At 43.4% G+C, this 26,598-nt stretch overlaps 1 protein-coding gene and 1 long non-coding RNA gene across 2 annotated transcripts in view; one reads left to right on the plus strand and one right to left on the minus strand.

The window, feature by feature from the left end:
- The window catches only part of LOC310695834, a 205,193-nt gene that overhangs the window by 91,211 nt on the left and 87,384 nt on the right, over window positions 1-26,598 (minus strand). The window lies entirely within an intron of this gene.
- Window positions 11,402-26,598, plus strand: part of POLR3D (RNA polymerase III subunit D) — a gene marked incomplete at its 5' end in the record, with an annotated part of 30,873 nt that continues 15,676 nt past the window's right edge. The window contains 4 exons of the mRNA XM_083480669.1: window positions 11,402-11,569; window positions 23,588-23,631; window positions 24,384-24,535; window positions 25,965-26,089. Of these exons, the coding sequence (XP_083336795.1) occupies window positions 11,402-11,569; window positions 23,588-23,631; window positions 24,384-24,535; window positions 25,965-26,089 (489 nt within the window). The remainder of the gene's footprint in view (window positions 11,570-23,587; window positions 23,632-24,383; window positions 24,536-25,964; window positions 26,090-26,598) is intronic.

Genomic DNA, 26,598 nt, shown 5'->3' on the forward strand with positions numbered 1-26,598 from the left:
GAAAGGATTTGCTGAGATAATTAATAATTAGAATACAAAAAAGGGAGGTGTGAGGAGGTCGAGGAAACAAGTTAATGAAGATAAGGGTATGGGAATATTGGATTTGTTTTTAAATTTATTTTTTTGTTCTTGTTTTTGATTTTGGTGTATTGTATGTTTGGTACTTTTTATTTTCTTTTTATTGATTTGTATTGTTTAATCTCTTTTTTCTTTGCTTTTCCTTCTTCTTTTTCTGTAACTTTAAATTCCCAATAAATATCATTAAAAAAAAAAGGAATCCATCTTGCAGCATGGCAGCAACTACACACTGGAACTCCACCTTCATTGTGTTATTTTTAGTGCCTGCTGAAAACTTTTTTGTTTAGGCAAGCCTACTTGTGAAGCTGACCTGTATTTTAATATACATTTTTTTGGGCTGGTTTTATGTATATTTTGAATTTCTTAAGGTCAACTTGCAGGTGTTGCTCCTTATGAGGATATGGGTGCAGCTGCAGCCAAGCCCCTTGCCATCCTTCTGGCCACAGGAGTGTAGCTGTCCAGGGCTGGAGCTGGGGTTTTCTCTTCCTGTCCCTGCAGTCAGAGGTGGGGGCTGGCTTAATACAGCAGAAGAGATGCGGGTGGCACTGTGGTCTAAACCACTGAATCTTTTGACCTTGCCAATTGGAAGGTTGGCAGTCGAATCCCTGCAATGGAGTGAGCTCCTGTTGCTCTGTCCCAGCTTCTGCCAACCTAGCAGTTTGAAAGCATACCAAGTAGATAAATAGGTACTGCCATGGCAGGAAAGTAAACAGCATTCCGTGCTCTCTGGCTTACATTCCCAGCCCCCCTTTTTATTTATAGAAATTTGGAAAATACATAATAATTCAACATTTCAAATTTAATATTCAGTCAGCCAACCTAGGACTTCCCCTCCATCCCTCCATGGTTTCCCCAAATTCCAGCTTTTGCTGCATATTATAATTACTCTTCTTCACACAAAAAACCCCTCCATGATACTTTCCACTGCTGTTCTTACACAAATCCAAGTTGTTTTCAGAGTTTTTAAATAATCCACAAACATTTCCAGTCCTCCTTAAAGTCAGTCTCTTTTTTATCTCTATTTTTGCAAGTCAAACTTGCCAATTCTACATATTCTGTCAGTTTCAGCTGCTATTCTTCTTTAGTAGTTACTGCCTCTTCATGCCATTTTTGTGCCTACAGTATAATGCTTGTGCTGCTGTTGCTGCATAAAAAAATAGATTTACCTGTTTTGTGGGGACATCTGTTCCCGTTATCCCTAATAAAAAGGCTTCTGGTCTTTTTGGGAGGGACACTGTGATGCTTGTGCCTCCAGTGATGAATATAGGAGCACTGCAGACTACGATCTGTTCCTTCAGGGCTTGTGCAAGTCCCATTCGCAACAGGTCATTTAACTCCCAGACCTTGAAAACCTCTATGTCACAGAATCTCCAGAGTATCTGGATTAATGTTCATTTTCTTGGCCCTCATCCAGCTCATTGAAATGACCAGATAGTGGCCCAAGACCTGCATGGCTTCCCTTGGCTCACATGACAGAGGGATATAGCTTGGCACCATCTTGCTTACTCTAGACTCTAGGACATGCCTTGGTGTGAGAGAGGGTGAGTGGCAACACCCAGTTATTGGCCACGTCCACCACTTAGCACACAGCCCCTGAAGGAGCAATGATGGAAACGTTTAGTCACCCCTGCTCTAGAGCAGTTTCATTAAGATCAACAGGGCTTTTCTGGAATAGATGAGCTGTGGGTTGCAATTGTAAATGCAGCTAAGCATTTAACCGAGCAGTCAAGTCACCTCAAGAGCTCACACTTTTGCATGTCAGGTAGAAAACCACAGGCAGCTAGAATGTTGTTACCAAGAGGTAGTTTATTTGTCCTGGCCCTTGAACTTCCTTCAACCACCAGTTGTTAGACTCAGGGCACCATCTACAATTGGCAGCTTCCTTTTGATCATCCATGAATAGCACCTTGGAACACCCATGTGCAGGTGACTGAGTGAGCATGCAGCTATGCAGTGGTGCACATATTTTCATGGATGCGCTCAGTGATGTCATTTAGTTCCTCCTCAAGTTAATCATCTTCAAGCTACTTACTCCTAAGTTAGCATGAATAAGACAGATGCAAAAAGAGCTTTCACGTATATTATCTTATTATGGTATTTGTTGCTGTGCTGCCTGGTTCTATGAATGTTCACTTAGGAGTACTTTTCAGTGGGGCCAGGGGGTCTCATCCCATGTAAGGGTACATAGAATGGCCATTTCAATGCCTTCAGAATGTCCATCTGTGTTGCTTCATGTCCTGGGCATCTAGGATAAAACAGTAGAAAATTCTAAATAAATGGATAAATCTCATTGCATCGATGTAGCATCATGGCTCTTAATTATTTCATTTTTCCTTCAGTTGACTAGTGAGACTAGCCTGCTTACTAAAGCCTCTTGTAAATGTGGAGCTAGTTTTTAAAAAATAACTTCACTTTGTGTGTTAACAAAGAAGCCTGGGCAGAATAATTTATTGGAAGAGTTCCTGCCCCTCAAAGTCCTGCATTTATCACCAGTTTTAAATTTTCCTATTTTTTCTCTCAAACGGAAGCATCACATCAGTCTAAAAAATTCCTTCCAGTAGCACCTTAAAGACCAACTAAGTTAGTTCTTGGTATGAGCTTTCGTGTGCATGCACACTTCTTCAGATACCTGAGCTTTCGTGTGCATGCACACTTCTTCAGATACCTGAGCTTTCGTGTGCATGCACACTTCTTCAGATACCTGAGCTTTCGTGTGCATGCACACGAAAGCTCATACCAAGAACTAACTTAGTTGGTCTTTAAGGTGCTACTGGAATGAATTTTTTTATTTTGGCTATGGCAGACCAACACATCTATCTGCAATCAGTCTAAAAGATGAATTACTGTTTGCACTTAATACTAAGCGCAATGAGTTTATATTTGAAAACCAACTTGTGAGAGCTTAAGTAAACTTCCGAGGAGAGAGCGGGGTGGAATCAGAAACATTATTTTATTAAGAAACAGCCTCTGGCTTCTCTCTCGGTTGGCGGGCGCTGGTGACCTCTGAAAACGATGTATAAAATAGCACATGAGGTCGAGAGAAGAGGCCGAGAGGGGCGTTGGGGCTTCCTAGCGCCGACTATGGGAGAGGATTTGTGCCAAGAAACGCTAACGCTGAATGGCACCTCCTGGCCTTTGCTTCCCGTTGCGGGACCTGCGAGCGAGACTCGTTCTGCCCGTAACGTTGCATTCCTCATCAGTGCTGCTTATTATGTGGCTTGCCGACAAGTCCCAACTCTCCTCAGCTTAATTTCCCTCACACTGTCGCTAGAGATATACTGCACAGTATATCACTAACCTTAAATTAAACTAAATTGAAACGCCCGTTACAAAAATGGCGGAGTCGTGGCCTTCCCTTCGTAGGAGCAGCAACGTTGCAAAGTCAGAAAGCCCTGCCCACAAGAAAGATGGAGGCTCCGCCGCCTCCCCTTCCTCGGAGAAGCAACTACAGTACTACAGGGCAGTATACGAAACTTCCAACCCCTGCCCGGGACAAAAATGGCGGGTTCGCGCTCCCCTCCAGGGACGTAGCGACGCCAGCGCCCTTCTCAAAGATGGACGCCGCCTGCGCGCCGCTGCCCGTTTGCCGAGGCGGCGCCTGAGGAGCCGCGAAGGGCGCCGCGCGGGAGGTCGAGGGAAGGCGGCCGCTTCGGGTGCGTCGGGGGCCGAGAGGCCGGTTTCTCGGGGGCTGGAGGAGGCGAGGCGGGCGCCTCGATGGGGGGCAGGAGCCCGTGGGGCGGGCTAGGGGTCGGGGCGGAGGAAGAGGAGCTTGTCCTGCGGCCGCCGCCGCCGCCTCGTGTTTCCCCGCGGGCCACGTGCCCCGGGGGTTTCGGGCTGAGCAGCGGCCTGCGCCCCCAGCCAGGCCCCGAGGGGCAGCCCCCCCCCTTAACTTCATGCCACGCCAGGCTGGATCTCCAGGAACAGGCTGGGAAGAGATTCAGGAAGGACCAAGTGCTCCAGGCATGGTTGAACTGCGGAACTCACTGCCACAAGATCCAGTGGTGGCCACCGGCTTAGATTGCAACTCTTCCTGCAACTATTTCAAAAATAGACAAACTCTGTGCTCCTCACTGTGGTGCACCCAAGGTCAATTTATGAATTAAGGGCAACCATTCACGTGGAGGGGGGTGGCAGCCATATGCTTTGAATGCAAAAGATCCTCTGTTCAATCCCTGGCATGTCCAGGGAGAGTTGGCCTGGCAAAGAGACCTGCTTCCAGTCAGGGGAGGCCAGGCTTCTTCAACCTCGGCCTCCAGATATTTTTGGGCCTACAACTCGCATGATCCCTAGCTAGCAGGACCAGTGGTCAGGGATGGTGGGAACTGTAGTCTCAAAACATCTGGAGGGCCGAGGTTGAGGAAGGCTGGTGTAGGCAATGCTGGACAGACTGTAAGGCAGCTTCCTGAGGTAGAATGTAAAGGAGTCGGGGTGAAATCTGGGCATTCTGCTGAGATGGGGGCAACTTTGCTGTCTAGCCCTGATAATCTCAATGATGGATGAGAGACGAATGGGAGCACTGGAAGCTGCCTTCTGCTGAATCAGACTGGAGGTCCATCTAGCTCAGATTTTCAGACCCAAGACTCACCTTTTAACTTAGCTGCATTTGGGGATCCCTTTCTGAATTCCTTATATTTGTACAGTGGCACTGCTGCAACCTGGAAGTGGGTCCTGACCCACCAGTTGAAGACCAGTGCACCCGAGCATGGCAGAACTTTGTTTTTTTGACTCCACCAAGGGTCGGTGTTTCTGTGTCTCGCATAGTTTTATGTATGTGGTGCTGCTGTTGTTACATCAGAATGTTTTACTCATGTCACTGCCTGAATGGAGTCTGTGAGATCCCCACTGTGCATCTGCTGCCATGCTCCGGATATGGTCTTTGTATCAACTGGTAGCCCTAATTTAAGAAGCTTTGGTGGCTATATGTTAGAAATGAAAGGCATCAGCTGCACACAACTGGTTTTCCATAGGCTAAAGCAGCCCAAAATCAATGCAGACTAATTTTTTCAGGGGTCACCCACATACTGAAAGCAATACTAGCCCTTGATGGACATGAGAAGTAACTTAAGTTCCAGGAGTATGTATTGTAGTAATGTTTACTGAGGCCTTGACTCATAGATACCAACAGACAGGTCACGAAAGGCTCTAAATCAGGGGTCAGCAAACTTTTTCAGCAGGGGGCCGGTCCACTGTCCCTCAGACCTTGTGGGGGGCCGGACTATATTGGGTGTGTGTGTGAACGAATTCCTGTGCCCCACAAATAACCCAGAGATGCATTTTAAATAAAAGCACACATTCTACTCATGTAAAAACACACTGAATCCCAGACCGTCAACAGGCCTGATTTAGAAGGTGATTGGGCTGGATCTGGCCCCTGGGCCTTAGGTTGCCTACCCTTGCTCTAAATATATAGGATGTGTAGCAGTTCAGGGGTGTTGGTGTTGTTTTGAAGCTATTCTACCTGTACGTCATCACCCCTCACCCCACCTGGAGTCAGGGGATGCTTGGCATTCCCAAATAACATCAGTGCAGAACTTGCACTGATCATCCAGTCATAATTATGGCAGACGGAGGGAAATTGTGAAGATCTTTAATGAGGAAAAAGAGCACTCTGTTTCCATTGCTACTTGCTCATCCATGCATGCGAAGGCACCAAACCAGGAGCATAGAAAACGTAAGTGCTCAAAGCTTGTCAAGTATTTTATCTTTATGCTCATATTCTAGATTGAAGGGCTGAGGTTGACACACAATGATTTCCTTAAGGCCCCTGTAAAACTCATGTCCAGCATCTAAAGCTAAGGAAACTAAAGAGGCCAAGGAAAAAGAAAAAGAAAAGGAAAGAAAACCAGTACAATTTGTACAAACAACACTGACCCAAGGACGTCGATCGTCGGTTCCAGCTGTACTGGTGACACAGAGGGAGCAAGCTGAAATAACAGAGAAGCCCACTGAGGAAGATATGGCAGCAGGTGGGTCAGACACACTATTAAAACAAATATTGGAGCAGTTATCAAGCTTAAACCAGAAGGTGGATGACCAGTCTCTGAAAATAGACAAAGCGACTTCTTCGATACAAAAATTGACTGATCAAGTTTCCCAGCATACGCAAGCAATAGAGAACTTGCAAGGAGCAACAGCGGAAAACCGTGAACTAGCTGGAGAAGCAATTCAAAAAGTGGGAGCCTTACAAAAAGAAGTTGAAGAAATAAAAGGAGAAGTCAAGCCTCTGCACAAACAGGTGGGTGAACAACAAACCTACCTGTCAATGGTGGAATTGAAAAATCGTGAGAACAACATCAAATTGAGAGGCATTCCAGAACTTGAGCAAGGAGACTTGATTGGATATCTGACACAAGAATTTTCAAAGTTCTGGGGCATAACAGAAGATACAGACTTTAAAATTGTCTCGGCATACAGATTGGGAAGACTGGTAAGGAAAGACAGATCCAGGGACTGTTTGATAATTCTAAGATCAAGGGAAGAGAGAGACAAGATCCTAGGCCTCCATTTCAAAAAAGCAATTCAAATACAAGACAAAAGGGTGGAAATTTATAGAGATATCCCAAGACAGCTGTTGGACCTTAGAGCCACCTATACAGAACTAGCAAAATTACTGAGACACAACGCAATTCCCTACAGGTGGGAGTTCCCACAAGGATTATCCTTTACATACAAAGAAAGGAAGGTTAAAATTAGAACACCTGAAGACAACCAAAAGTTCCTTCACGATCACGGTGAAGATCTCCAAAAAGGAGCAGATTGGCTTCCACCTTTACCAACACCAATTCTGCCTGGAAGCGGGCCAACGCCTGCCCCCTCGGGATCGGAGCAAAAGGAAGACACCTCATCTTAAGAACATCTCAACTAGAACAGGATGTCCCTGCAGCTACTTAGTTGGAATATAAATGGCGGGAATTCTCCGGAAAAAAGAAGGAGGATATTTCATATCCTAAAAAAAGAACAATTGGACTTAATATGTCTTCAAGAAACACATGTGACCAGGCTCCACAGGAAAGTATTAATCAATAAAAGAGTAGGCCAAGAATTTATCTCATCAGACAAAGTTAAAAAGAGAGGCGTTGTAATATATGCAAAGGAGAATCTGACACCAAAATTCTTATTCAAAGATGACCATGGAAGAATTCTCGCAATTGAAATTCAAACACAAGGGGAGAAGATTCTGATACTAGGAATTTATGCACCAAATGATGGAAAATCAGAATTTTATAAGAAGCTGCATGAGACACTGCTCGACTACCTGGACTATTCTAATATTATCGTGATGGGAGACATGAATGGGGTGGTCTCAACAAATATGGATAAATCCCAAAATCAAAATTTAACAACAGACGGCAGACTCCCCAAAACGTTTTTTGAAATGACAGACAATATGGACTTGATTGACATCTGGAGGACAAGGAACCCCTTGGGTAAAGAAGGAACCTTCTTTTCTGAGGCCCATTTGTCATGGACACGAATCGACCAAATTTGGATATCTAGAGGGCTGGCACCTAAAACAAGAAAGGTGGAAATCTGCCCAAAAACCTGCTCCGACCATAATGCCTTAAAAATGGAATTGAGACTTATCCCAACCGGATCCTTTAGATGGAGGATGAATGACACCTTGCTAAGAGATCAAGAGATCGTTAAGAAGGCCCAAAAAACTTTAAAGGACTATTTTGAAATAAATTTGAACACTACGGTCGAGAAGAGAACAGTCTGGGACGCAAGTAAAGCTGTAATGAGAGGGTTTCTGATACAACAGAACACAATAAAAAGAAAATTTTGGAATGGAAAAAAGGAAAAAATCTTAGAGAAAATAAGTGAAGGAGAGAAAAAGCTGAGGACCAAACCAAAATCAAAAGAGGTATTAAGAGAAATCAAATTCCACCAAGCACAATATTCGAAATTGATTAATCAAGAAATTGAATGGAAAATTAAACAAATGAAGCAGAGATCGTTTGAATCAGCAAATAAATGTGGAAAATTGTTAGCTTGGCAGTTGAAAAAAAGACAAAAGTTAAATACAGTTACAAATTTAGAGATTCAAGGAAAAATAGTGCAGAAACCAGAAGAAATAAGGAAGTGCTTCCACAGATACTTTAAAGATCTTTATGCACAGGGGCCTCAGCAAGAATCGGAAATAGACCAATTTTTGAGAATAAATGGTCTAACTAAAATAAGTCAAGACCAAAGAGTAATTCTCAACAGTAAAATAACCCAACAGGAAATTGAAGGTGCCATTCGAAATATGCAACTCGGCAAATCTCCAGGCCCGGACGGGCTCACCTCCAAATATTATAAGACTTTGAAGGACTTTTTGATACAACCATTATTGGAGGTTTGCAACCAGATTATGGAGGGGAAGAGGGCACCGGAAACGTGGAAAGAAGCATTCATCACATTGATTCCAAAGTCGGAAATGGAAAAGACCCAGCTTAAGAACTATCGTCCCATCTCACTCCTGAATGTGGATTACAAAATATTTGCAGACATTTTAGCAAATAGATTTAAAAAAGTATTAAATGAAGTAATTCATAAGGACCAAGCAGGTTTTCTCCCTAGCAGACATATGTCGGACAATACCAGGAACATTATTGACATATTGGAGCTTTTGAGAATTAGGAACACAAGGGCCGCATTAATTTTTATTGATGCGGAGAAAGCATTTGACAACATTTCTTGGAGGTTTATGAAGAAAAACCTGAAAGGGATGGGAGTGGGAAGGGGGTTTGAAAATGGAGTAGAAGCAATCTACTCAGAACAAAAAGCCAAACTGATAGTGAACAATGTGGTGTCGGAGGAACTCAAAATTGAAAAAGGGACACGACAGGGGTGCCCCCTGTCTCCTCTGTTATTTATTTCTGTCCTGGAGGTATTGCTGAATATGATCAGAGAGGACCGGTTGGTGCAGGGTATAGTGGTCGGAGCGAAACAATACAAACTGAAAGCTTTCGCAGATGACCTAGTCTTGACATTACAGGAGCCAGAATCTAGCACAAAAAAAGTTCTTGAACTTATCTCGGAGTTTGGTCGGGTGGCGGGATTCAAGCTTAATAAACAAAAAACCAAGGTTTTGGTTAAAAATCTGACACCTACAGAGACAGAGGGGTATCAGAAAGAAACAGAGTTAAGTGTGGTGAAAAAAGTGAAGTACCTGGGGGTATTTTTGTCCACCAAAAATTTAAATTTATTTAAAGATAATTATGAAAAATGCTGGTTGGAAATCAAAAAGGATTTGGATATATGGGCAAGATTGAAACTTACCTTGTCAGGCCGAATCGCAGCTATAAAGATGTGTGTTTTGCCAAAAATGTTATTTTTACTTCAAACCCTACAGGTCGTGGACAGAATGGAATGTTTTGGAAAGTGGCAGAAGGATATATCTAAGTTTGTCTGGCAGGGCAAAAAGCCCCGAATAAAATTTAAAATACTAACTGACTCAAAAGAAAGAGGGGGGTTTGCCCTGCCGGATTTAAGGTTGTACTATGAAGCTGCAGCCTTCTGCTGGTTGAAGGATTGGTTCTTGTTGGAAAACACTGATGTCCTAGACCTGGAAGGGTTTGACAATGTTTATGGTTGGCATGCATACTTGTGGTATGACAAGGCAAAGGTTCATAAATTGTTCAAAAACCATATTGTCAGAAAATCAATATTTGCTGTATGGATGAAGTACAAGGATTTACTAGAAAGTAAAACCCCGAGGTGGTTATCACCAGTGGAAGCCAAAGTTTCCAAAAAAAGGCCCAATATGGAGGCCTACTGGCCAAAATATTGGGAATTAATTGAAAGAGTTGGAGACAACTGGAAGCTCCAAAGCCAAGACAAATTAAAAAATAAGGTGCGAGACTGGCTACATTATGCTCAAATGCAAGAGGTTTTCAAAATGGATAAAAAAGTTGGTTTCCAGGTGGAGAAATCGAAACTAGAGACGGAGTTATTAGAACCCAAAACTAAGGTACTTTCGAGAATGTATAACTTGCTGCTTAAATGGAATACACAGGATGAGACAGTTAAATCGGCTATGATAAAATGGGCACAGGATGTAGGACATAACATTATGTCTGAGGACTGGGAAAGGTTATGGAACACCGGTATGAAATTCACGGCATGTAGTGCCTTGAAAGAGAACATTATGAAAATGGTATACCGGTGGTACATGACCCCAGTCAAGTTGGCTAAAATATACCACCTGTCTGATAATAAGTGTTGGAAATGTAAGGAGGAAGAAGGGACATTCTTTCACCTCTGGTGGACCTGCCCGAAAGTAAAGGCCTTCTGGGAAATGATATACAATGAGTTGAAAAAGGTATTTAAATATACCTTTCTTAAGAAACCAGAGGCCTTTCTGCTGGGCATGGTGGACCGGAAGGTGCCAAAGAAGGACAGAACTCTGTTTATGTATGCGACAACAGCAGCAAGGATTCTTATCGCAAAGTACTGGAAGACACCAGATTTACCCACACTGGAGGACTGGCAGACACAGTTGTTGGACTACATGGAGCTGGCAGAAATGACTGGCAGAATTCGAGATCTGACCGAAGAAACAATAGAGGAGGACTGGAAAAAATTCAAGGATTATTTGCAAAAATATTATAAGTTGTTTGAATGTTAAGATTGTGCATGATTAGGAAACGTCACGCTTCCGCAACCTATTTAAGCAAAGGATAAAATAAGCGTAGATAAAAAAGAAAAGGAAACAAATTTGAAACAATATATTATGTTTATTGTGAAGGTACCAAAAGTAAACTACAAACTTTCGAAATTGGTAACATAATAAAGTCAAAGATACAATAAGTTGTGAAACAAGGTAACAAATTGCTGATCAGGTTAGAACAATGAATGCAATGTTGGGAAGATGTGGGGAGGTCCAAAAGAAAGTAAATTTATGAAACATGATGTGTAACATATTCAATTTTTTTTTTCTTTTTTTATTTTTCTTTATATATAAAAAAAAAATGTTTCTTGTATGTTGCTATGTAAACTAATTTGTGAACCTATGAAAAGGAACGCAATAAAAAATTTTATAAAAAAAAAAAAAAAAAAACTCATGTCCAAGGTTAGATTTGGCATAGGATTTTCAGCTCATATCTTGCACTCTTACCCATTGCACCAGCTCTGTAGTTTGCCAAAGGCTGCTTCTTGAGGGCTTTGGTTGCATTTAACATTCTGTTGCTTCTCCCTTGTTCTCTCAGGTTGCAATTCAGGTTGCCCTTAGAAATGAAACTTTTGTTCAACAGTATGGCATGGTTTGGAAAGTGTCATGGTTTGGAAATAAGAGTTAAGAAGAGCTTTTGTTGACCTTTCCTCTGGCAGGTCATTCAAGATGTCAGAAGGAACCTCAGGTAACGATACTGGGAATCCTGGTGGCAGCATCCGGCCTACGCTTAGTGCTGCACGAGGGTTGATAGGGAGAAGAACCACTGCCCCAATTACCCCAGGCCGGCTGCCCTCCATTCGCTCCAGAGACCTGACTCTTGGTGGAGTTAAAAAGGTAAGTGTTTAATGTTTAAGGAAAAACCCTGTAAGGTACTCCCTTTTCTCTACACACACACACACACACACACACACACACACACACACTTCTAGGATGCAGGTATAAGAGAGAGACTGAAAAATGTTCTTTTCTGATCTGGAATGGAAATTCCCATGTTGTTAAGGGATTAGGGCAGAGGGCTAGCAGTTGGAACCCTTGATTCTAATTCATGGCACAGTGTTCCCTTCTGGCCTTCAGCAAGTTATTGATTCTTACTATGTTTTGTTTCCTTATCTAGGAAGTGGGAGTAATGTGTATCTACCTATTTCAACAGTAGGTTTAATCAGTCCGTAATTTAATGTTGAAATTCCTACCTAATGGAATTTTTAACCTTTCTGGTTGCAGGAAACTCAGAATAAACAATGTGTGGCTTACCCAATAATGTGGTTTACCTCCTCTGAGCCATCAGATTCCAAAGAATGCCAGAGTGCCTTTTGGGCTTCCTATGCAGTCCAATACATGCCTACTGCGAAGTAAGACCAATTAAGTTCAGTAAGGTCCAGATAAGTGTGTATAGGCTTGCAGCTGTAGTGGATGATTAGCACAGTCTGACACAATACAACTTGTGTTCTTAAATATACTGAAGTAGTTTGATAAGAAGAGGTTATACATACTACATCATGATCCTTGCTGTACTGTTGTTTTAAATAAAAATATTTTTGTTTTGTTTCTACAAAATATTATACAGGTGGTTTTTATGTATAGGAGGTTAAATCATATTAACAGGTCATCATCACTGTTGGAAAATGTGACTCAGATTTAAAGCAGTGGTTTTCAAACCATGTTTCAGGAACCCTGCAGTTCCTTGGGAACTTATCAGGGAAAAATAGTTTATTGAAAAAACATTTTACCCACCATGATCAGTTTGCCATAAGTTGCAAGGGAATATTGAGCGTATTCTAAAGTGCACATTTACTTTGGAAAGAGTGGTGTGAGGTCTGGTTTGCCAGGCAGGGCCTATTATCAACCAACTGTGCATGTTAGAACATGCCTCAGACTCTTCTACAGCATGCATGGCTTCTGTGGCAGATGACTTAATGTGGAATTTTCTCTGAAGGTGAAAAGTTTGAAAACCTCAGGGTTGAAACCAGAAGTGCGCTTCCAGCAAACTCTAAAACTTGTGGGTTATCTGAAAGATCTAGCTCAGTTCAATCTGGAATTGATAGTGGATGTATTGACAAAAAAAAGGAAAAGAGATTTACATATTGCCAACTAAAACATAACCATTAAGGCAAGTTGGAAGGCCATTATGATGGTTAAAATGACCTATTTGGCAAGAGTTTTATGAGGGAATTGTATGTACTGTACTAATAGCTTCCATATGAAAGGAATTTGGTTTGATTACTGGAACTGATTTATTGCATACCAAGATGTTTTGTTAAGATTAATAACTTTGTCGTTTCTCTCTCTTGATTTGAATGTAATGAAAAGGAGGAGTGTCAGGTCATGGCTGGTGCAGTAATTCCTGTATTCACTTACAGCACTCATTGCACTCCAGAAAATTTTCTGGAAATGTGCATAGGATAATTTGCATCAGGAAAAAAAAATCAGTTTGCATTTTCAGATGCCCAAGAGAGTGATCTAATTTAGCATGCTTGTTTTACTTTTATTTAGTAAACAAATCTAAAAACTTTGAAACTGTCAAGCATGCCTAATAATTGTACTGCAATTGGCAATACAATTTATTGTTACTAATGATCTTATGAAATGGAAAAATGTCCACAGAAAAATAAAGCACTGGAAAATTTTCCACTCATTGGTCCTGGAGTGTGAAAGACAAGTTGCTTTTTAAACCTCCTAGGAAGTTGTATAGCAGCCTTCCCAAATCTGTGGTTTGGACTACAAATTCCATCAGTCCAGCTATGTATTTTCTGAGCTTGAAATGCTGTCCAACTAGTTCCATATTGCTTCTCAGCACACCTTACTATTCCTGTTGGTACTGTTTTTCTGGGAGGTTAGTTAGATATTTTGGTCCTTCTGTGTAGGGTGGTGTTCAAATGACAAACCTACATGGAACACCTGTTGGGCTGTGATAAACCAAGGAAAGGGTGCCAAGCAAGGTGGGAAGAAGATTATCTAGGAGCCAAATATTTGGAGTGCCTTTGCAGAACGTAAGACTTAATTAGCACACCTGCCCAGGAAGCTGGCAGATACCTGAGTGTCTTATTATAGTTCATGCTGTACTCAAGCCTTTCTTCTGAGAGCCACAACACCAGTGCTGGTCCCCATGATATGCAGGACATCATGCTTGCTTGACTACTGTTGCAGACACTCACTGCTGTTCCCATCTTGCAGATGAAGAGAACTGAGCACATAAGAGGGTGACTGGTCAATGGCTATATAGTGATTAATTCTCCCATTTGGCCCTTGGACTACAGTACACTGTATGTCAGTACCTCCTGAGGTATAACACCATGATCAATATTCACCTCTAACTAAGGTGTAAATCCTTGGTCAGGAAAAATCCCAGACACTGCAGCAGAGTATTCCTGATAAGTATTCTCTTTTTTATATGCCTGGTGTCTTTGTCTATGGAGTTTTCTTGGCAGGGATACTGGAGTGGCTTTCCAGTTCCTGCTCCAGGTGGATCACGTTTAGTCAAAACTCTCCACTATGACCTGTCCATCTTGGGTGGCCCTGCACAGCATAGCTCATAGCTTCTCTGAGTTATTCAAGCCCCTTCACCACGACAAGGCAGTGAGACATCACCTTGCCAACAAAGGTCTGTATAGTTAAAGCTATGGTTTTCCCAGTAGTGATGTATGGAAGTGAGAGCTGGACCATAAAGAAAGCTGATCGCCAAATAATTGATGCTTTTGAATTATGGTGCTGGAGGAGACTCTTGAGAGTCCCATGGACTGCAAGAAGTCCAAACTATCCATTCTGAAGGAAATCAGCCCTGAGTGCTCACTGGAAGGACAGATCCTGAAGCTGAGGCTCCAATGCTTTGGTCACCTCATGAGAAGAGAAGACTCCCTGGAAAAGACCCTGATGTTGGGAAAGATGGAGGGCAAAAGGGGAAGGGGACGACAGAGGACGAGATGGTTGGACAGTGTTCTCAAAGCTACCAGCATGAGTTTGACCAAACTGCGAGAGGCAGTGGAAGACAGAAGTGCCTGGTGTGCTCTGGTCTAGGGGGTCAAGAAGAGTCGGACATGACTAAACAACAACAACAATTCTCTTTTTTATTATTATTTGTTTTCCAAATTATTACAAATCCATCCAAATTACTTTAATTTTATATAATTTATTAAAATCAGGTTTCCCACTCCTGTTGCAGACATATGTCCATCTCTTCCTCCTGTTTCCACATCTTCTCATCTTTTATTTCCATTTCATCTATTACTTGTTGTTGTCCATTCTTGCAGCAAGCCATATTTTCCTCCTCACAGGCAGCACCTCTGTCATCTCTTATAAATATAAAATCTATTTAACGTGTGCAGTCCTGCATAATCTTCATGTTGTCTCAGACCTAGTGTGCTGGGAGAGTTGAATATTGTCTGTCCATTCTTTGCTGCACAATCAATCTAAGGTCCCAGGGTGCAATGTTTACAAGACCATGTTCCCACTTCCGCTGTTGACCACTTAGACACAGGCTGTGGCTATAAATAACTTGCAGAGAACAAAGCAACTCTTACAATTAAAATTCCACTCTGGAGTTCTTCCTCAGCGGACAGTTACAGACAAAACCTTTTTTCCAAGTACAGGCGTTTATCAGATCTATGCAGCAGCTGCTCAGTCTTCTTACTCAGCATTTTTGCAGGGGAGGACAAGAGAGAAAAGAGACCATTTGAAAGCCATAAAAAAGCATAAAGCGCCTTGTCCTCCCTTTCTAGCTGTTGTGAGGAATTTCAAACTTTAGAAAAAACATTCAAATACCTTCAAAGAACCAGACCCCTTTCGGCAGCTGATTGATTGCAACCTGTTATCATGTGTTGTTTCAGGAGCGCCTCTTGATTAAACGCCAATATTCCAAATTAATGAGGAACCAGTCACAAACAATGCCAGGGGTGGAGGCTTGTCCATGGCAGGGACACACTCCCAGGTTGCACCCGTTCTGCCATTCAAATTGGCAGGCACGGGCTTAAGTGGCACAGCGGGATGCAGTGAACTCCCCAGAACCCACTGGGGGGCATTGCCAGGAATTTCACCTCATAAATCCTGGCTTTCCCCTGTCTGAACCTCCCCACAGCCCCGGAGGGCAGAGGAGAGCTAGCACCATGAATCGTGACATCAGCAAGAACCCCTCTGATGCGTATTCTCATGCTTTTATCTTTCTCCTTCCCTTTACTCCCCCCCCCCCGCCCTGCTTTGGAGACAGATACGCTGCACAGCTATACCATACTCCAGGGCAGTGGCAGAAGAAGGCAGGTGCGGGGGGTGCGGTGCACCCTGGGTGTCAGCCATGAGGGTGGGTGACATCGCCGTGCCACCCCCAAACCCACCCCACACTTGCTGCGCGGGCTGTACCCCGCTAGGGACAATGCTGTCATGGGCAGCTAGCGGCGCGCCACCCGGGTGCTCGCTGCGCAGGTGGCAGGCGACTAGGGACGCTCACTGCGCGGGCGGCTAGCCCCACCCTCGCGCCACTCCAGGTGCTGGGGCAGCTAGCTCCGCCCCTGCTCCAAGGATGGGGAACCTGTGACCCTCCAAACGTTTTTGGCCTTCTGTCAGTCCCAGCCAGCATGGCTAGTGGTCAGGGATGACGGGCATTGGGAGTCCATCAGCACAAGGTCCCCATCCCTGTCATAGTCCTAGCTCTCTGCCTTCCATCAGTGTGGCATATTTGCTTTTCATGATCATCTGGTACAGTATTTTGTTTCCAAATGCATGGGCACAACAAACTTTATTTTTCCTCTGCTGCATCTGGTATTTGTAAAGGTTCTATTTATCACAACCAATAACCATTACTTAGCCTTATGCTCCATGAATTTGTGGAATCTTGTTTTAAAGACAAGTAGGTTAGTCAGTGCTCGTTAGCAGCATCCTACCTATATACCTGTCATCAGTTCTGTAGGGCCCAATAGGACTTAGCTGCTGATTTGCTTATAGTATGTCTCAAATTCCCCCCTGGTGGGCCTGGCAGACCACTTTGGAAACCTGTTCTTTGGTACAGAGCCCATGTGGTCCGAGTGCTGGTCAACTAAGTCTTATTCAAGGGAGGCCTATTGAAATTAATGGACCTAACTTAGCCTTGTTCATTAATTGTAGTGGTTCTACTCTGAGTAAAACTTAGCTGAATTCCACCCGAGTTCAGATCCCTTTGAATTTGATGGGTGGTTTACAAACCTCCATTTTGTAGTAGTAGGAAAAACAGAGCTGCTGCTCTGCTTTTTTACAATCACAATTCAACAGCTAGACAACCATAAATCTCTTTCAAAATCTGAATCCTTTTTCCTGTATACATTACATACAGTTATAGATCTCTGTTGTCTGCAAAGTTTATTCTGTTTTTGCTAGCTATGGGAATAAGGGGAGCAAAGAGCTACGAGGAGCGCTAAGGACCTCATGGCTGGAATCCTGCTCAGCCCTCCTGACTTGAGAGACTGGTTTTAATCCCACCCCACCCCCTGTTTCAAATTACATTTTTTTGGTAGCAATAACAGTTAGGAACCATACTTGAAAGGGAGAACTGTTCAAATTCCAGACTTGGATGATGTGTGGCGGGGGGGGGGGGGAGGCGACGGAATATGGGCTGGGCATAACCTTGACAGATAATCATGGAAGAATAGATCAGAGGTGGCAGAGTATAAAGAAGATAATTGAGGGTCTGGACTGGAAGTGTTGTAATTGGATTGTACTAGACATCATAGAATCATAGAGTTGGAATAGACCACAAGGGCCATCGAGTCCAACCCCCTGCTAAGCAGGAAACACCATCAGAGCACTCCTGACATATGGTTGTCAAGCCTCTGCTTAAAGACCTCCAAAGAAGGAGACTCCACCACACTCCTTGGCAGCAAATTCCACTGTCGAACACTCTTACTGTCAGGAAGTTCTTCCTAATGTTTAGGTGGAATCTTCTTTCTTGTAGTTTGGATCCATTGCTCCGTGTCCGCTTCTCTGGAGCAGCAGAAAGCAACCTTTCTCCCTCCTCTATATGACATCCTTTTATATATTTGAACATGGCTATCATATCACCCCTTAACCTCCTCTTCTCCAGGCTAAACATGCCCAGCTCCCTTAGCCGTTCCTCATAAGGCATCGTTTCCAGGCCTTTGACCATTTTGGTTGCCCTCCTCTGGACACGTTCCAGTTTGTCAGTGTCCTTCTTGAACTGTGGTGCCCAGAACTGGACACAGTACTCCAGGTGAGGTCTGACCAGAGCAGAATACAGTGGCACTATTACTTCCCTTGATCTAGATGCTATACTCCTATTGATGCAGCCCAGAATTGCATTGGCTTTTTTAGCTGTCGCGTCACACTGTTGGCTCATGTCAAGTTTGTGGTCAACCAAGACTCCTAGATCCTTTTCACATGTACTGCTCTCAAGCCAGGTGTCACCCATCTTGTATTGGTGCCTCTCATTTTTTTTGCCCAAGTGCAATACTTTACATTTCTCCCTGTTAAAGTTCATCTTGTTTGTTTTGGCCCAGTTCTCTAATCTGTCAAGGTCGTTTTGAAGTGTGATCCTGTCCTCTGGGGTGTTAGCCACCCCTCCCAGTTTGGTGTCATCTGCAAATTTGATCAGGATGCCCTTGAGTCCATCATCCAAGTCGTTGATAAAGATGTTGAATAAGACCGGGCCCAAGACAGAACCCTGTGGCACCCCACTAGTCACTCTTCTCCAGGATGAAGAGGAACCATTGATGAGCACCCTTTGGGTTCGGTCAGTCAGCCAGTTACAAATCCACTGAGTGGTAGCATAGTCAAGACCGCATTTTACCAGCTTCTTTACAAGAATATCATGGGGCACCTTGTCAAATGCCTTGCTGAAATCAAGGTAGGCTACATCCACTGCGTTCCCTTCATCTACCAGGCTTGTAATTCTGTCAAAAAACGAGATCAGGTTAGTCTGACATGACTTATTTTTCAGAAATCCATGCTGACTATTGGTGATCACAGCATTCCTTTCTAGGTGCTCACAGACTGTTTGCTTAATGATCTGCTCCAGAATCTTCCCTGGTATTGATGTCAGACTGACTGGGCGGTAATTATTTGGGTCCTCTCTTTTCCCCTTTTTGAAAATAGGGACAACATTTGCCCTCCTCCAGTCTGCCGGGACTTCACCTGTTCTCCAGGAATTCTCAAAGATGACTGCCAGTGGTACTGAGATCACATCTGCCAGTTCTTTTAATACTCTTGGATGCAGTTCATCTGGCCCTGGAGACTTGAATACATCTAAACTAGCCAAGTATTCTTGTACTATCTCCTTAGTTATTCTGGGCTGTGTTTCCTCTGCTGAATCATTTGCACCAAATTCTTCAGGTCGGGCATTGTTTTCTTTATCGGAGAAGACTGAGGCAAAGAAGGCATTGAGGAGTTCAGCCCTTTCTGTGTCTCCTGTTTGCATTTCACCATCTTCTCCTCTGAGTGACCCCACTGTTTCTTTGTTCTTCCTTTTGCTACGGACATACCCATAAAAGCCTTTTTTGTTACTTTTAACCTCTCTAGCAAGCCTGAGTTCATTCCGTGCTTTAGCTTTTCTGACTTTATGTCTACGTGTGCTGGCTATTTGTTTGAATTCCTCTTTGGTGGTTTCCCCCCTTTTCCATTTTTTGTACACATCCTTTTTTAATCTTAACTCAGTTAAAAGTTCTTTAGATAGCCACCCTGGCTTCTTTAGGCACCTTCCATGTTTCCGTCTCATTGGTATTGCCTGACGTTGTGCTTTTACTATCTCCCTCTTAACAAACTCCCAGCCATCATGAACTCCCTTTCCTTTGGCGGTGGTATCACTTTCTCAGGCTCAACAGAACCCAAAGGTGTAGGTACAGAACCTAGTGGTCCAGGTCCTAAGGCTCTTCACCTTCAATCCCTTTCTGAAGGTCTTCTCCGTAGTCACTCAAAAAATTTTCCTTGTCTTCAGCTGTTTTGATTTTAACTTTCTTCCCCCTAAACGTAAAGTATAGTCCCTGGGGGAACTCCCATCTAAAGATGATTCCGTTACTTCTCAGTAGTTTCACCAAGTCTCCGTAGTTAGATCTAAGTTCCAATAAGTGTTTCGGGATGTCCTTGTAGATTTCCACTTTAAGATCCTGAATTTCAAGGGTCTTTTGAAAATGTGCACTCAGTATCTTATCTCTTTCTGCCTTAGTCCTGAGGGAGATCAGGCAGTCTCTAGACTTAACCTTCGTCCCTCCCTTTCCAAGTCTGAATGCACTTACAATTTTAAAATCTTTATCTTCTTCCAAAGACCAAAATTCTGCAAATTCTTTTGTCAAATATTCGATTAAATCTCCCTTTTCAAGTTCTGGAACTGACCTCAATCTCAAATTATTTTCCTTACTTTTTAGTTCTACCATAGACAGATATGCCTGGTGTTCACCAATCTGTTTACGCATGGGTTTTATTTCCTCTTGCACGGCCTCTGCTTTCTGTTTAGCCTCCTCAGCTATTTTACGATTCTCTGTGGTAGATTCCAGCAGTTTCCCAATAGCTTGTGCATTTAAACTCACTTGTTGAGTCAAGTTGTTAACACTAGCCGTGTTTTGATCAATCTTAGATGATTGTTCAGTCACTTGCTTACTCAGGCCATCCAATTTTGCAAAGATTTTATCTAATACTGAAGTAAAGTCCCCTCCTGTGGCCATTCCTTCCAGCCTAACTTGCTCTGGCTCTTCCTCTTGTGCCACAGAGACAATAGGAACAGATGATCTTCACAGCTGTGAAGTTATAGTAGTTTGTTGTGTTTTGGCTTTGCCTGATCTTGTTTTCCCACTCAACCCACTTCTGTCTATGCGTCAAGGTCAGTCTCACGGTTTGTAATTCCCATGGGAATCCACAAGTCCAAAGATGGGGGGAAAAAACCAGTGATTGCAGATTTTCAATGGTCCTCTAGAGGGAGATTAAGTATGTCTTAAAGTAGAGAGGTTGCAATTTTTCCAAATTACTCAAAATCCCTTAAGCATTAATAACAATATCAAACAGCATCAAAGTCCCGAAGTTCTTCCAGATCTTTTCACCTTTGCAGAGTTAATCCTAAAGTACTTACAGTGTCTCTAGAAAGTGCAAGTTCAATGTAGCAGTTCAATGTAACCGTCCAATGTAGCAGCTCAATGTAACAATTCCAACAGCCTAGCAGTTCTAATAGTCTGGCAGCCCGATTGCCGGGATTTCTCAGTGCTTTTTATAAATCCACAAAAGAAGAGGTTAAAAAAATAATAATCCACCAATAAAAAAGTAAAATCCACAAGTAACAAGGTGCAATTCAGATTTTCATCCTACACCTCAATTTAGTTGATGCTCGGATTAGTTCCTTCTAAAGTCGCGATTTCAAAGGCATTAGAGAGTTTGACGTCCTTGCTTTAAATCTTTAAACAGAGCCGGGAGACGGACTTCCTGGTTGCGTCTCCCGCTTCAGTGCCAAATTTTAAGTCAATTTAGTCCTGAATTCAATAAACTTCACCTACTCACGGGAAGTTGTTTTAAGCCGAATAGTCCCAGGAAAAGAGGTCAGCGCTCACCGACAGCAGCTTTGCGGCTTCACTCCACAGAAAGAGCGATCGACTCACAGCACCACGCCAGCCCTTTCACGCTCCAGAGCCCCTTACGAGGTCCCTTCAACGTTTCGAGGGGCGCTGATGGTGCCCGCCGAGTCCCACGGCCACAGGCTATCGCTGCCTGTGGATTTCCAACCTGGGTCTCCGCTTCGCCATAGCGGACGACCCGTTTCTGCGGAGCATCCCCTTTACAAATGGAAGGAGACCACCATTGCCGTTCGCGCCGCCCCCGGAAGCTCATGAACTCCCTTTCCTTTTAGTATTACTGTCCATGGGATCTCACCCAGCACTTCCCTAAGTTTTATGAAGTCGGCTTTCTTAAAGTCAAGAAATTGAGTCCTAGCATGCTTGGCTGCTCCTTTCCGCTGTATAGTAAACTTCAGAAGAGCATGATCACTCGCGCCTAATGATCCTTCCACTTCTACCCCACTAACCAGGTCATCAACATTGGTTAGGACCAGATCTAAAATGGCTGTTCCTCTTGTTGCTTCTCCCACTTTCTGGACAATGAAGTTGTCTGCAAGGCCAGTGAGGAATTTGTTTGACCTTACGCTCTTGGCTGAGTTTGACATCCAACAAATATCCGGGTAATTGAAGTCCCCCATTACTACTATCTCCCTTCCTTTTGCATGCTTGGCCATCTGTTCCAGGAAGGCATCATCTATGTCCTCCGTTTGGCTTGGGGATCTATAGTAAACTCCCACAATGAGGTCTCTGTTATTCTTCTCTCCCTTAATTTTGACCCAAATGCTCTCACTTTGGCTTTGAGGTTCTAAATCTTGGATCTCTTCACAGGTATACACATCGTTTGGTGGAAGCATAATGGTCCTGCTGTTTAGATGGAGCTAAATTATCCTGCTATATATATGAAACTAGGTATCTTTTGTAAGCCACCTTGGGAGGATTTTCCCCTCAAAGGTGGCATACAATGATGGTACTTTAAATATGTAATAAATGGATTTGCTTCTGCAAAGAGAAAACAATCCAAGACTTCCAGGATTGCAAATACTGTACAGGCAAATACTGTAACATGTGGGGGTTATGTTCTGGGGGCCCTATGTGCATAAGTGAAATCACATAAAGTGGGTAGCAGCCTCCCAACGCCTGTTTTTTCCTGCTTTCCAGCAATCTCTCCACACAACTCTCTCTCCAACCAGAGCTGAAGCTCTGAGGCTGGCTGGAGGATGTGTGGAAAAGCAGTGGCGGCAGCTGTTGCGCTGCCCCGCATGTCAGCTTTGGCTGAGCAGCCCAAACAAAGCCCCACTGAGCCTCCGGTCTCTTTGGGACTTTCTTGGCCCTCACTAACGTCCTCTTTGGGCTCCAGAGAGGGACTCCTTGCGAGTCACAAGGACTCTCCAGCCCTCCCCTGCCATGATTCTATTTATTTATTTAATTTATCTTCCAGCACCACGCATATATGCCGTCACACACAAGTAGAACGCACATAAGTTGAGGGGATGCCTGTACAAAACGCCTCCGTTTTGGAACGTTTCAGCTCCCAAATGCCCAAAACCTGGAAGTAAGTGTTCCAGTTTTTGAACGTTTTTCGGAAGCCAAATGCCCAACGCAGCTTCCACTTGAGTGCAGGAAGCTCCTGCAGCCAATCGGAGGCCGCGCCTTGGTTGTCGAACAATTTGGAAGCCGAAGGGGCTTCCAGAATGGATTACATTCAACAACCGAGGTTTGCCTGTGTTGTAGCTTTTCTTTGCTTGAATAGAATTGTGGAATATGTACAACCACAATTGTAGTGAGCTGCACTTTGCAGAACTGCTTGGAAATGGTGAAGTGTCTTGCTTCTTAAAAGTGCTATAGAAAATGAGTAATCCTAAAGGTAAGGTTACTCTGTGCTGAGGAAATGGAGTGACACAAAGTTACAATAATGGGCAATTTTCCATACTTGCTTCTGAACTTAATACTAAGGTGTTTGCAGATTTTGGAAATTCCTTTTGGACAGAGAAAAGGAACATCTCAGTAATAGGCACTCAAGGTAGGAGGAAATGGAAAACATTGTCAGAAACCAGAGAGGGCCTAGTAGCCATGCAGACCAGGAAACTGTCGCCCTCTCTGCATCTTGGAGCTTTTGAAAAGGCACATTATTTCCCTTTTTTCGAGATATAAATTTTGCAGCTTTGAAGTCTAGAAACTTGTCTTCCCTTCACACATACACAATTTTGAGACTCCTAAGTATATTTTGAGACCAGATTTTGCAACACTGTTTTCTGTGAGAAATTTCACACACTGTGTTTTGCAAACTGAAGTACCATATACACCTGAGCTGATGACTTGCTTACCTTTTTACTTTTACTTTTTACAGAAAACCTTTGCTCCCAACATAATTAGCAGGAAAATCAAAGAAGAGTAAGTAGCTTTCTCATGCTATGTTGTCTGTGAAGTGTGACTATAGAGGTTGTAAATCCAGATCTGGGGGAAATAAGGATTGTACCCAAAGTAGGGTTAAGTGACTTGCTCCCTCAGCACAAGGGTTATGCTTGTGCAATAGAACTCCCCCCCCCACCTCAGATGCACCCTCAATCTGTTCTGGGGGTTCCTCCAAACCTCTGGAGCAGATGTGGAGAGAGCACTTGCAGAAGGTTGAGTGGAGTAAAAGTTCCATTGCAAAAGTGTAAAGCCTTGTGCTAACAGAACAAGTGCATTGGATGCCACCCTAACATAATAATTTAGTGCAAATGTGTAGTTTTCCTAGCTCCTATCTGCAGTGTATCCTATGAGCCATATTTACAGGTGGGGGTCTGTTAAAGAGCTTGGCACATGTGAAAATGGTCTTAGAGTAGCTGTCTCTGACATATTTCCACATGCAGGAATTTGTTACATTGAATTTATTTATTTGTATTTAACAATTTGTATACTGTTTAATCGCAAAAACCTTGTAAGTGATTCAACCATGGGTTTTCCCCCATCTTCAGTATGAAAAGCTATATTGTGCGCTGTTTCTGCACATTTGACTTGGCTCCTATTCACACACTGAGGCATCAGACGCTCCTGTAGCTACTGGTGAGAAATGGCAGGAGTCTTCTGGATATATTGAAGCACATAACAAGGGCAGGCTACTTTTACTTTCTTGTGATTTTGTTTGGTCTGCTTTTTCATAGGCCAAAAGAGGAAATTAACATCAAGAAAGAGAAGAAGGAGCGTGATCGAGACCGGCAGAGAGATGGTCATGGACGAGGCAGAGGGAGGCCAGAGGTCATCCAGTCTCATTCCATCTTTGAGCAAGGTCCAGCAGAAATGATGAAGAAAAAAGGTATGTGGAAGATTAATGTGAACACACCTCTGTGGCCCAGCATCTAGCATTTGGGCTTGAACCTGAGACACTTATTTCCAAGTCCTTCCTCATCTCCGGACTCCCAGGGATAGCTTTGGCCAAGTCACTGCCTCTCGGTATGAATTATCCCAGTCAGTAAAACAGGAATATTTCTTATCTACCTCACAAAGATGTTATGAGTAAACTGTCACAAAGTACTCTGTGTACATTAAATAGTGTTTCCATAGAAATTAAGAACAGTGCTCAGAAATACCAGCAAGAGTTGATACCGTTGGTTTCTGGTTTCTGTTGTTTCATATCCTCTTGAGAGTGATATAAAATATTTAAACTGGCTGCTGTGGAAAATAAAGCAAAAGCTGAAGCCATGTTGGCAGTGAGCAGGCACACATTGCTGTTGACCACACGGCAAAGAGGGTGCTTGATTTAAATGCATGTGAACTGGACATGCAGCAAAACCATTGGCCCACGTCTTTGTCACACATCAGTCATGGTGGATGTTATCTTGGTGAACTTGAAAGGTTATATAAGCTGTCCTTTTGGGCAGAAATTATTTCCATCTAGCTGCCACAGAGAAGGGAAATGGGCCTATTCTGCCTACTCTACTGAGAGACCAGATCCATCAGGCCTTCCCTCCCACAACTGTCACCTGAGAGCAACCATTTGGTCAGAGGGAAACACAGGAAGCAGGACCCCTCAATCATCCCTGCTGAGAGGCCAACTCTGTTGGTCTTTTTCTTTTCCTGGTGGGCTTCTTTTCATCATAAGTATTGCTGGTTAACTTTAAGAATTGGTTCCTCAATTTGTCCCGTTTCCCCCCCCCCCCCAAAAAAAATCTCATTTTCCTTTGTGTGGTTTTTTTATTTTGTAAGCCTGCAGGCAGGGGCCTTATTGTTTTTAGTTTTAGCCTTTTCATCTGAAGTGGAGTGGGAGGTCAAAATGCTTTAAAAAAATAATGAAGTTCAAAACCTTCACACCTAAAGCTCATCTTTAAGCCTAACTTGCACCATGAGACCCAGCTCTGTTTTTTTTTTTACTGTACTGTATATGTTCCATCTTTCTCCACCACCACCTGGGTGTCTAGATGCAGGGAACTCGGGGTTCTTGAGTATTTCAATAGCTGTATAGAGGAGTTCATTTTGGAAAGTGGTGGCCAAGGTAAGCAAAACTGTTTGAACTGTGTTTCTTGCTCTGAACATGCCTTTCTATCTTTTTTCGTCCTAGCCCTCTGTTCTTGTCTTTTCTCTCTGCTTGTACAACTGAAGGCATAGCGGCATAGCAGTCGACTTCACCACACAGGTTGCTCTCAATTGTGGAAGTTCAAGCTTCAAGGCACTGTAATAGCCGAGTTACCACTTGCCATTCGAGATGTGTTCTGCTTACAGCCATGCCATTCTCTCTTTCGGCACAGGCACCTGGGATAAGACTGTGGATATGTCTGACTTTGGCCCATCCCACATCATCAACATAAAGAAAGAGAAAAGGGAGACAGATGAGGAAACCAAGCAGATCCTTCGCATGCTGGAGAAGGATGATGTGAGTTAGATGGTGGCTGCATTTTGGGACAGCCATGTCTATGCTGAATCTTTTAAGAACAAAAAATGGCATGTAGCCCATAATCTATGTCCCAGTTATAGATGCTGTGGTCTTTCCCATTTTGAGGCAGGGAACCTTGGAACCATCTTTGACACACTCTTTCTCCTACCTCTCCTTTTGGGAAAGGACTGCAGCTTCACGGGAGGGCTATAGCTCATTGGTAGACCTTTCATGCTGAAGGTCCCAGGCTCAGTCCCAGGTTCAGATTCCCACCTGAAACCCTGGCATAATACTGCATGGATAATACTGTGCTACTTGGTACCAGGAGCTCCCTATGTTCCCCTCTAACCTCCTTACCCCATTTCATTTTTTTAAAAATTCCACTCACAGTTGGCTTCCTTTTGTGTGTATCCCTTTTTGAGAGCTTTGTTGGAGCTCTTAGAGAGGGTTGTTTAGGAAGCTTGTGATAATGAGACCCCCGTGCCAGTATTGTTTAGCCCTGTTTTGCT

Source organism: Podarcis liolepis, assembly GCF_965112155.1.
Source record: "Podarcis liolepis genome assembly, chromosome: 16".
Lineage (NCBI taxonomy): Eukaryota > Metazoa > Chordata > Lepidosauria > Squamata > Lacertidae > Podarcis > Podarcis liolepis.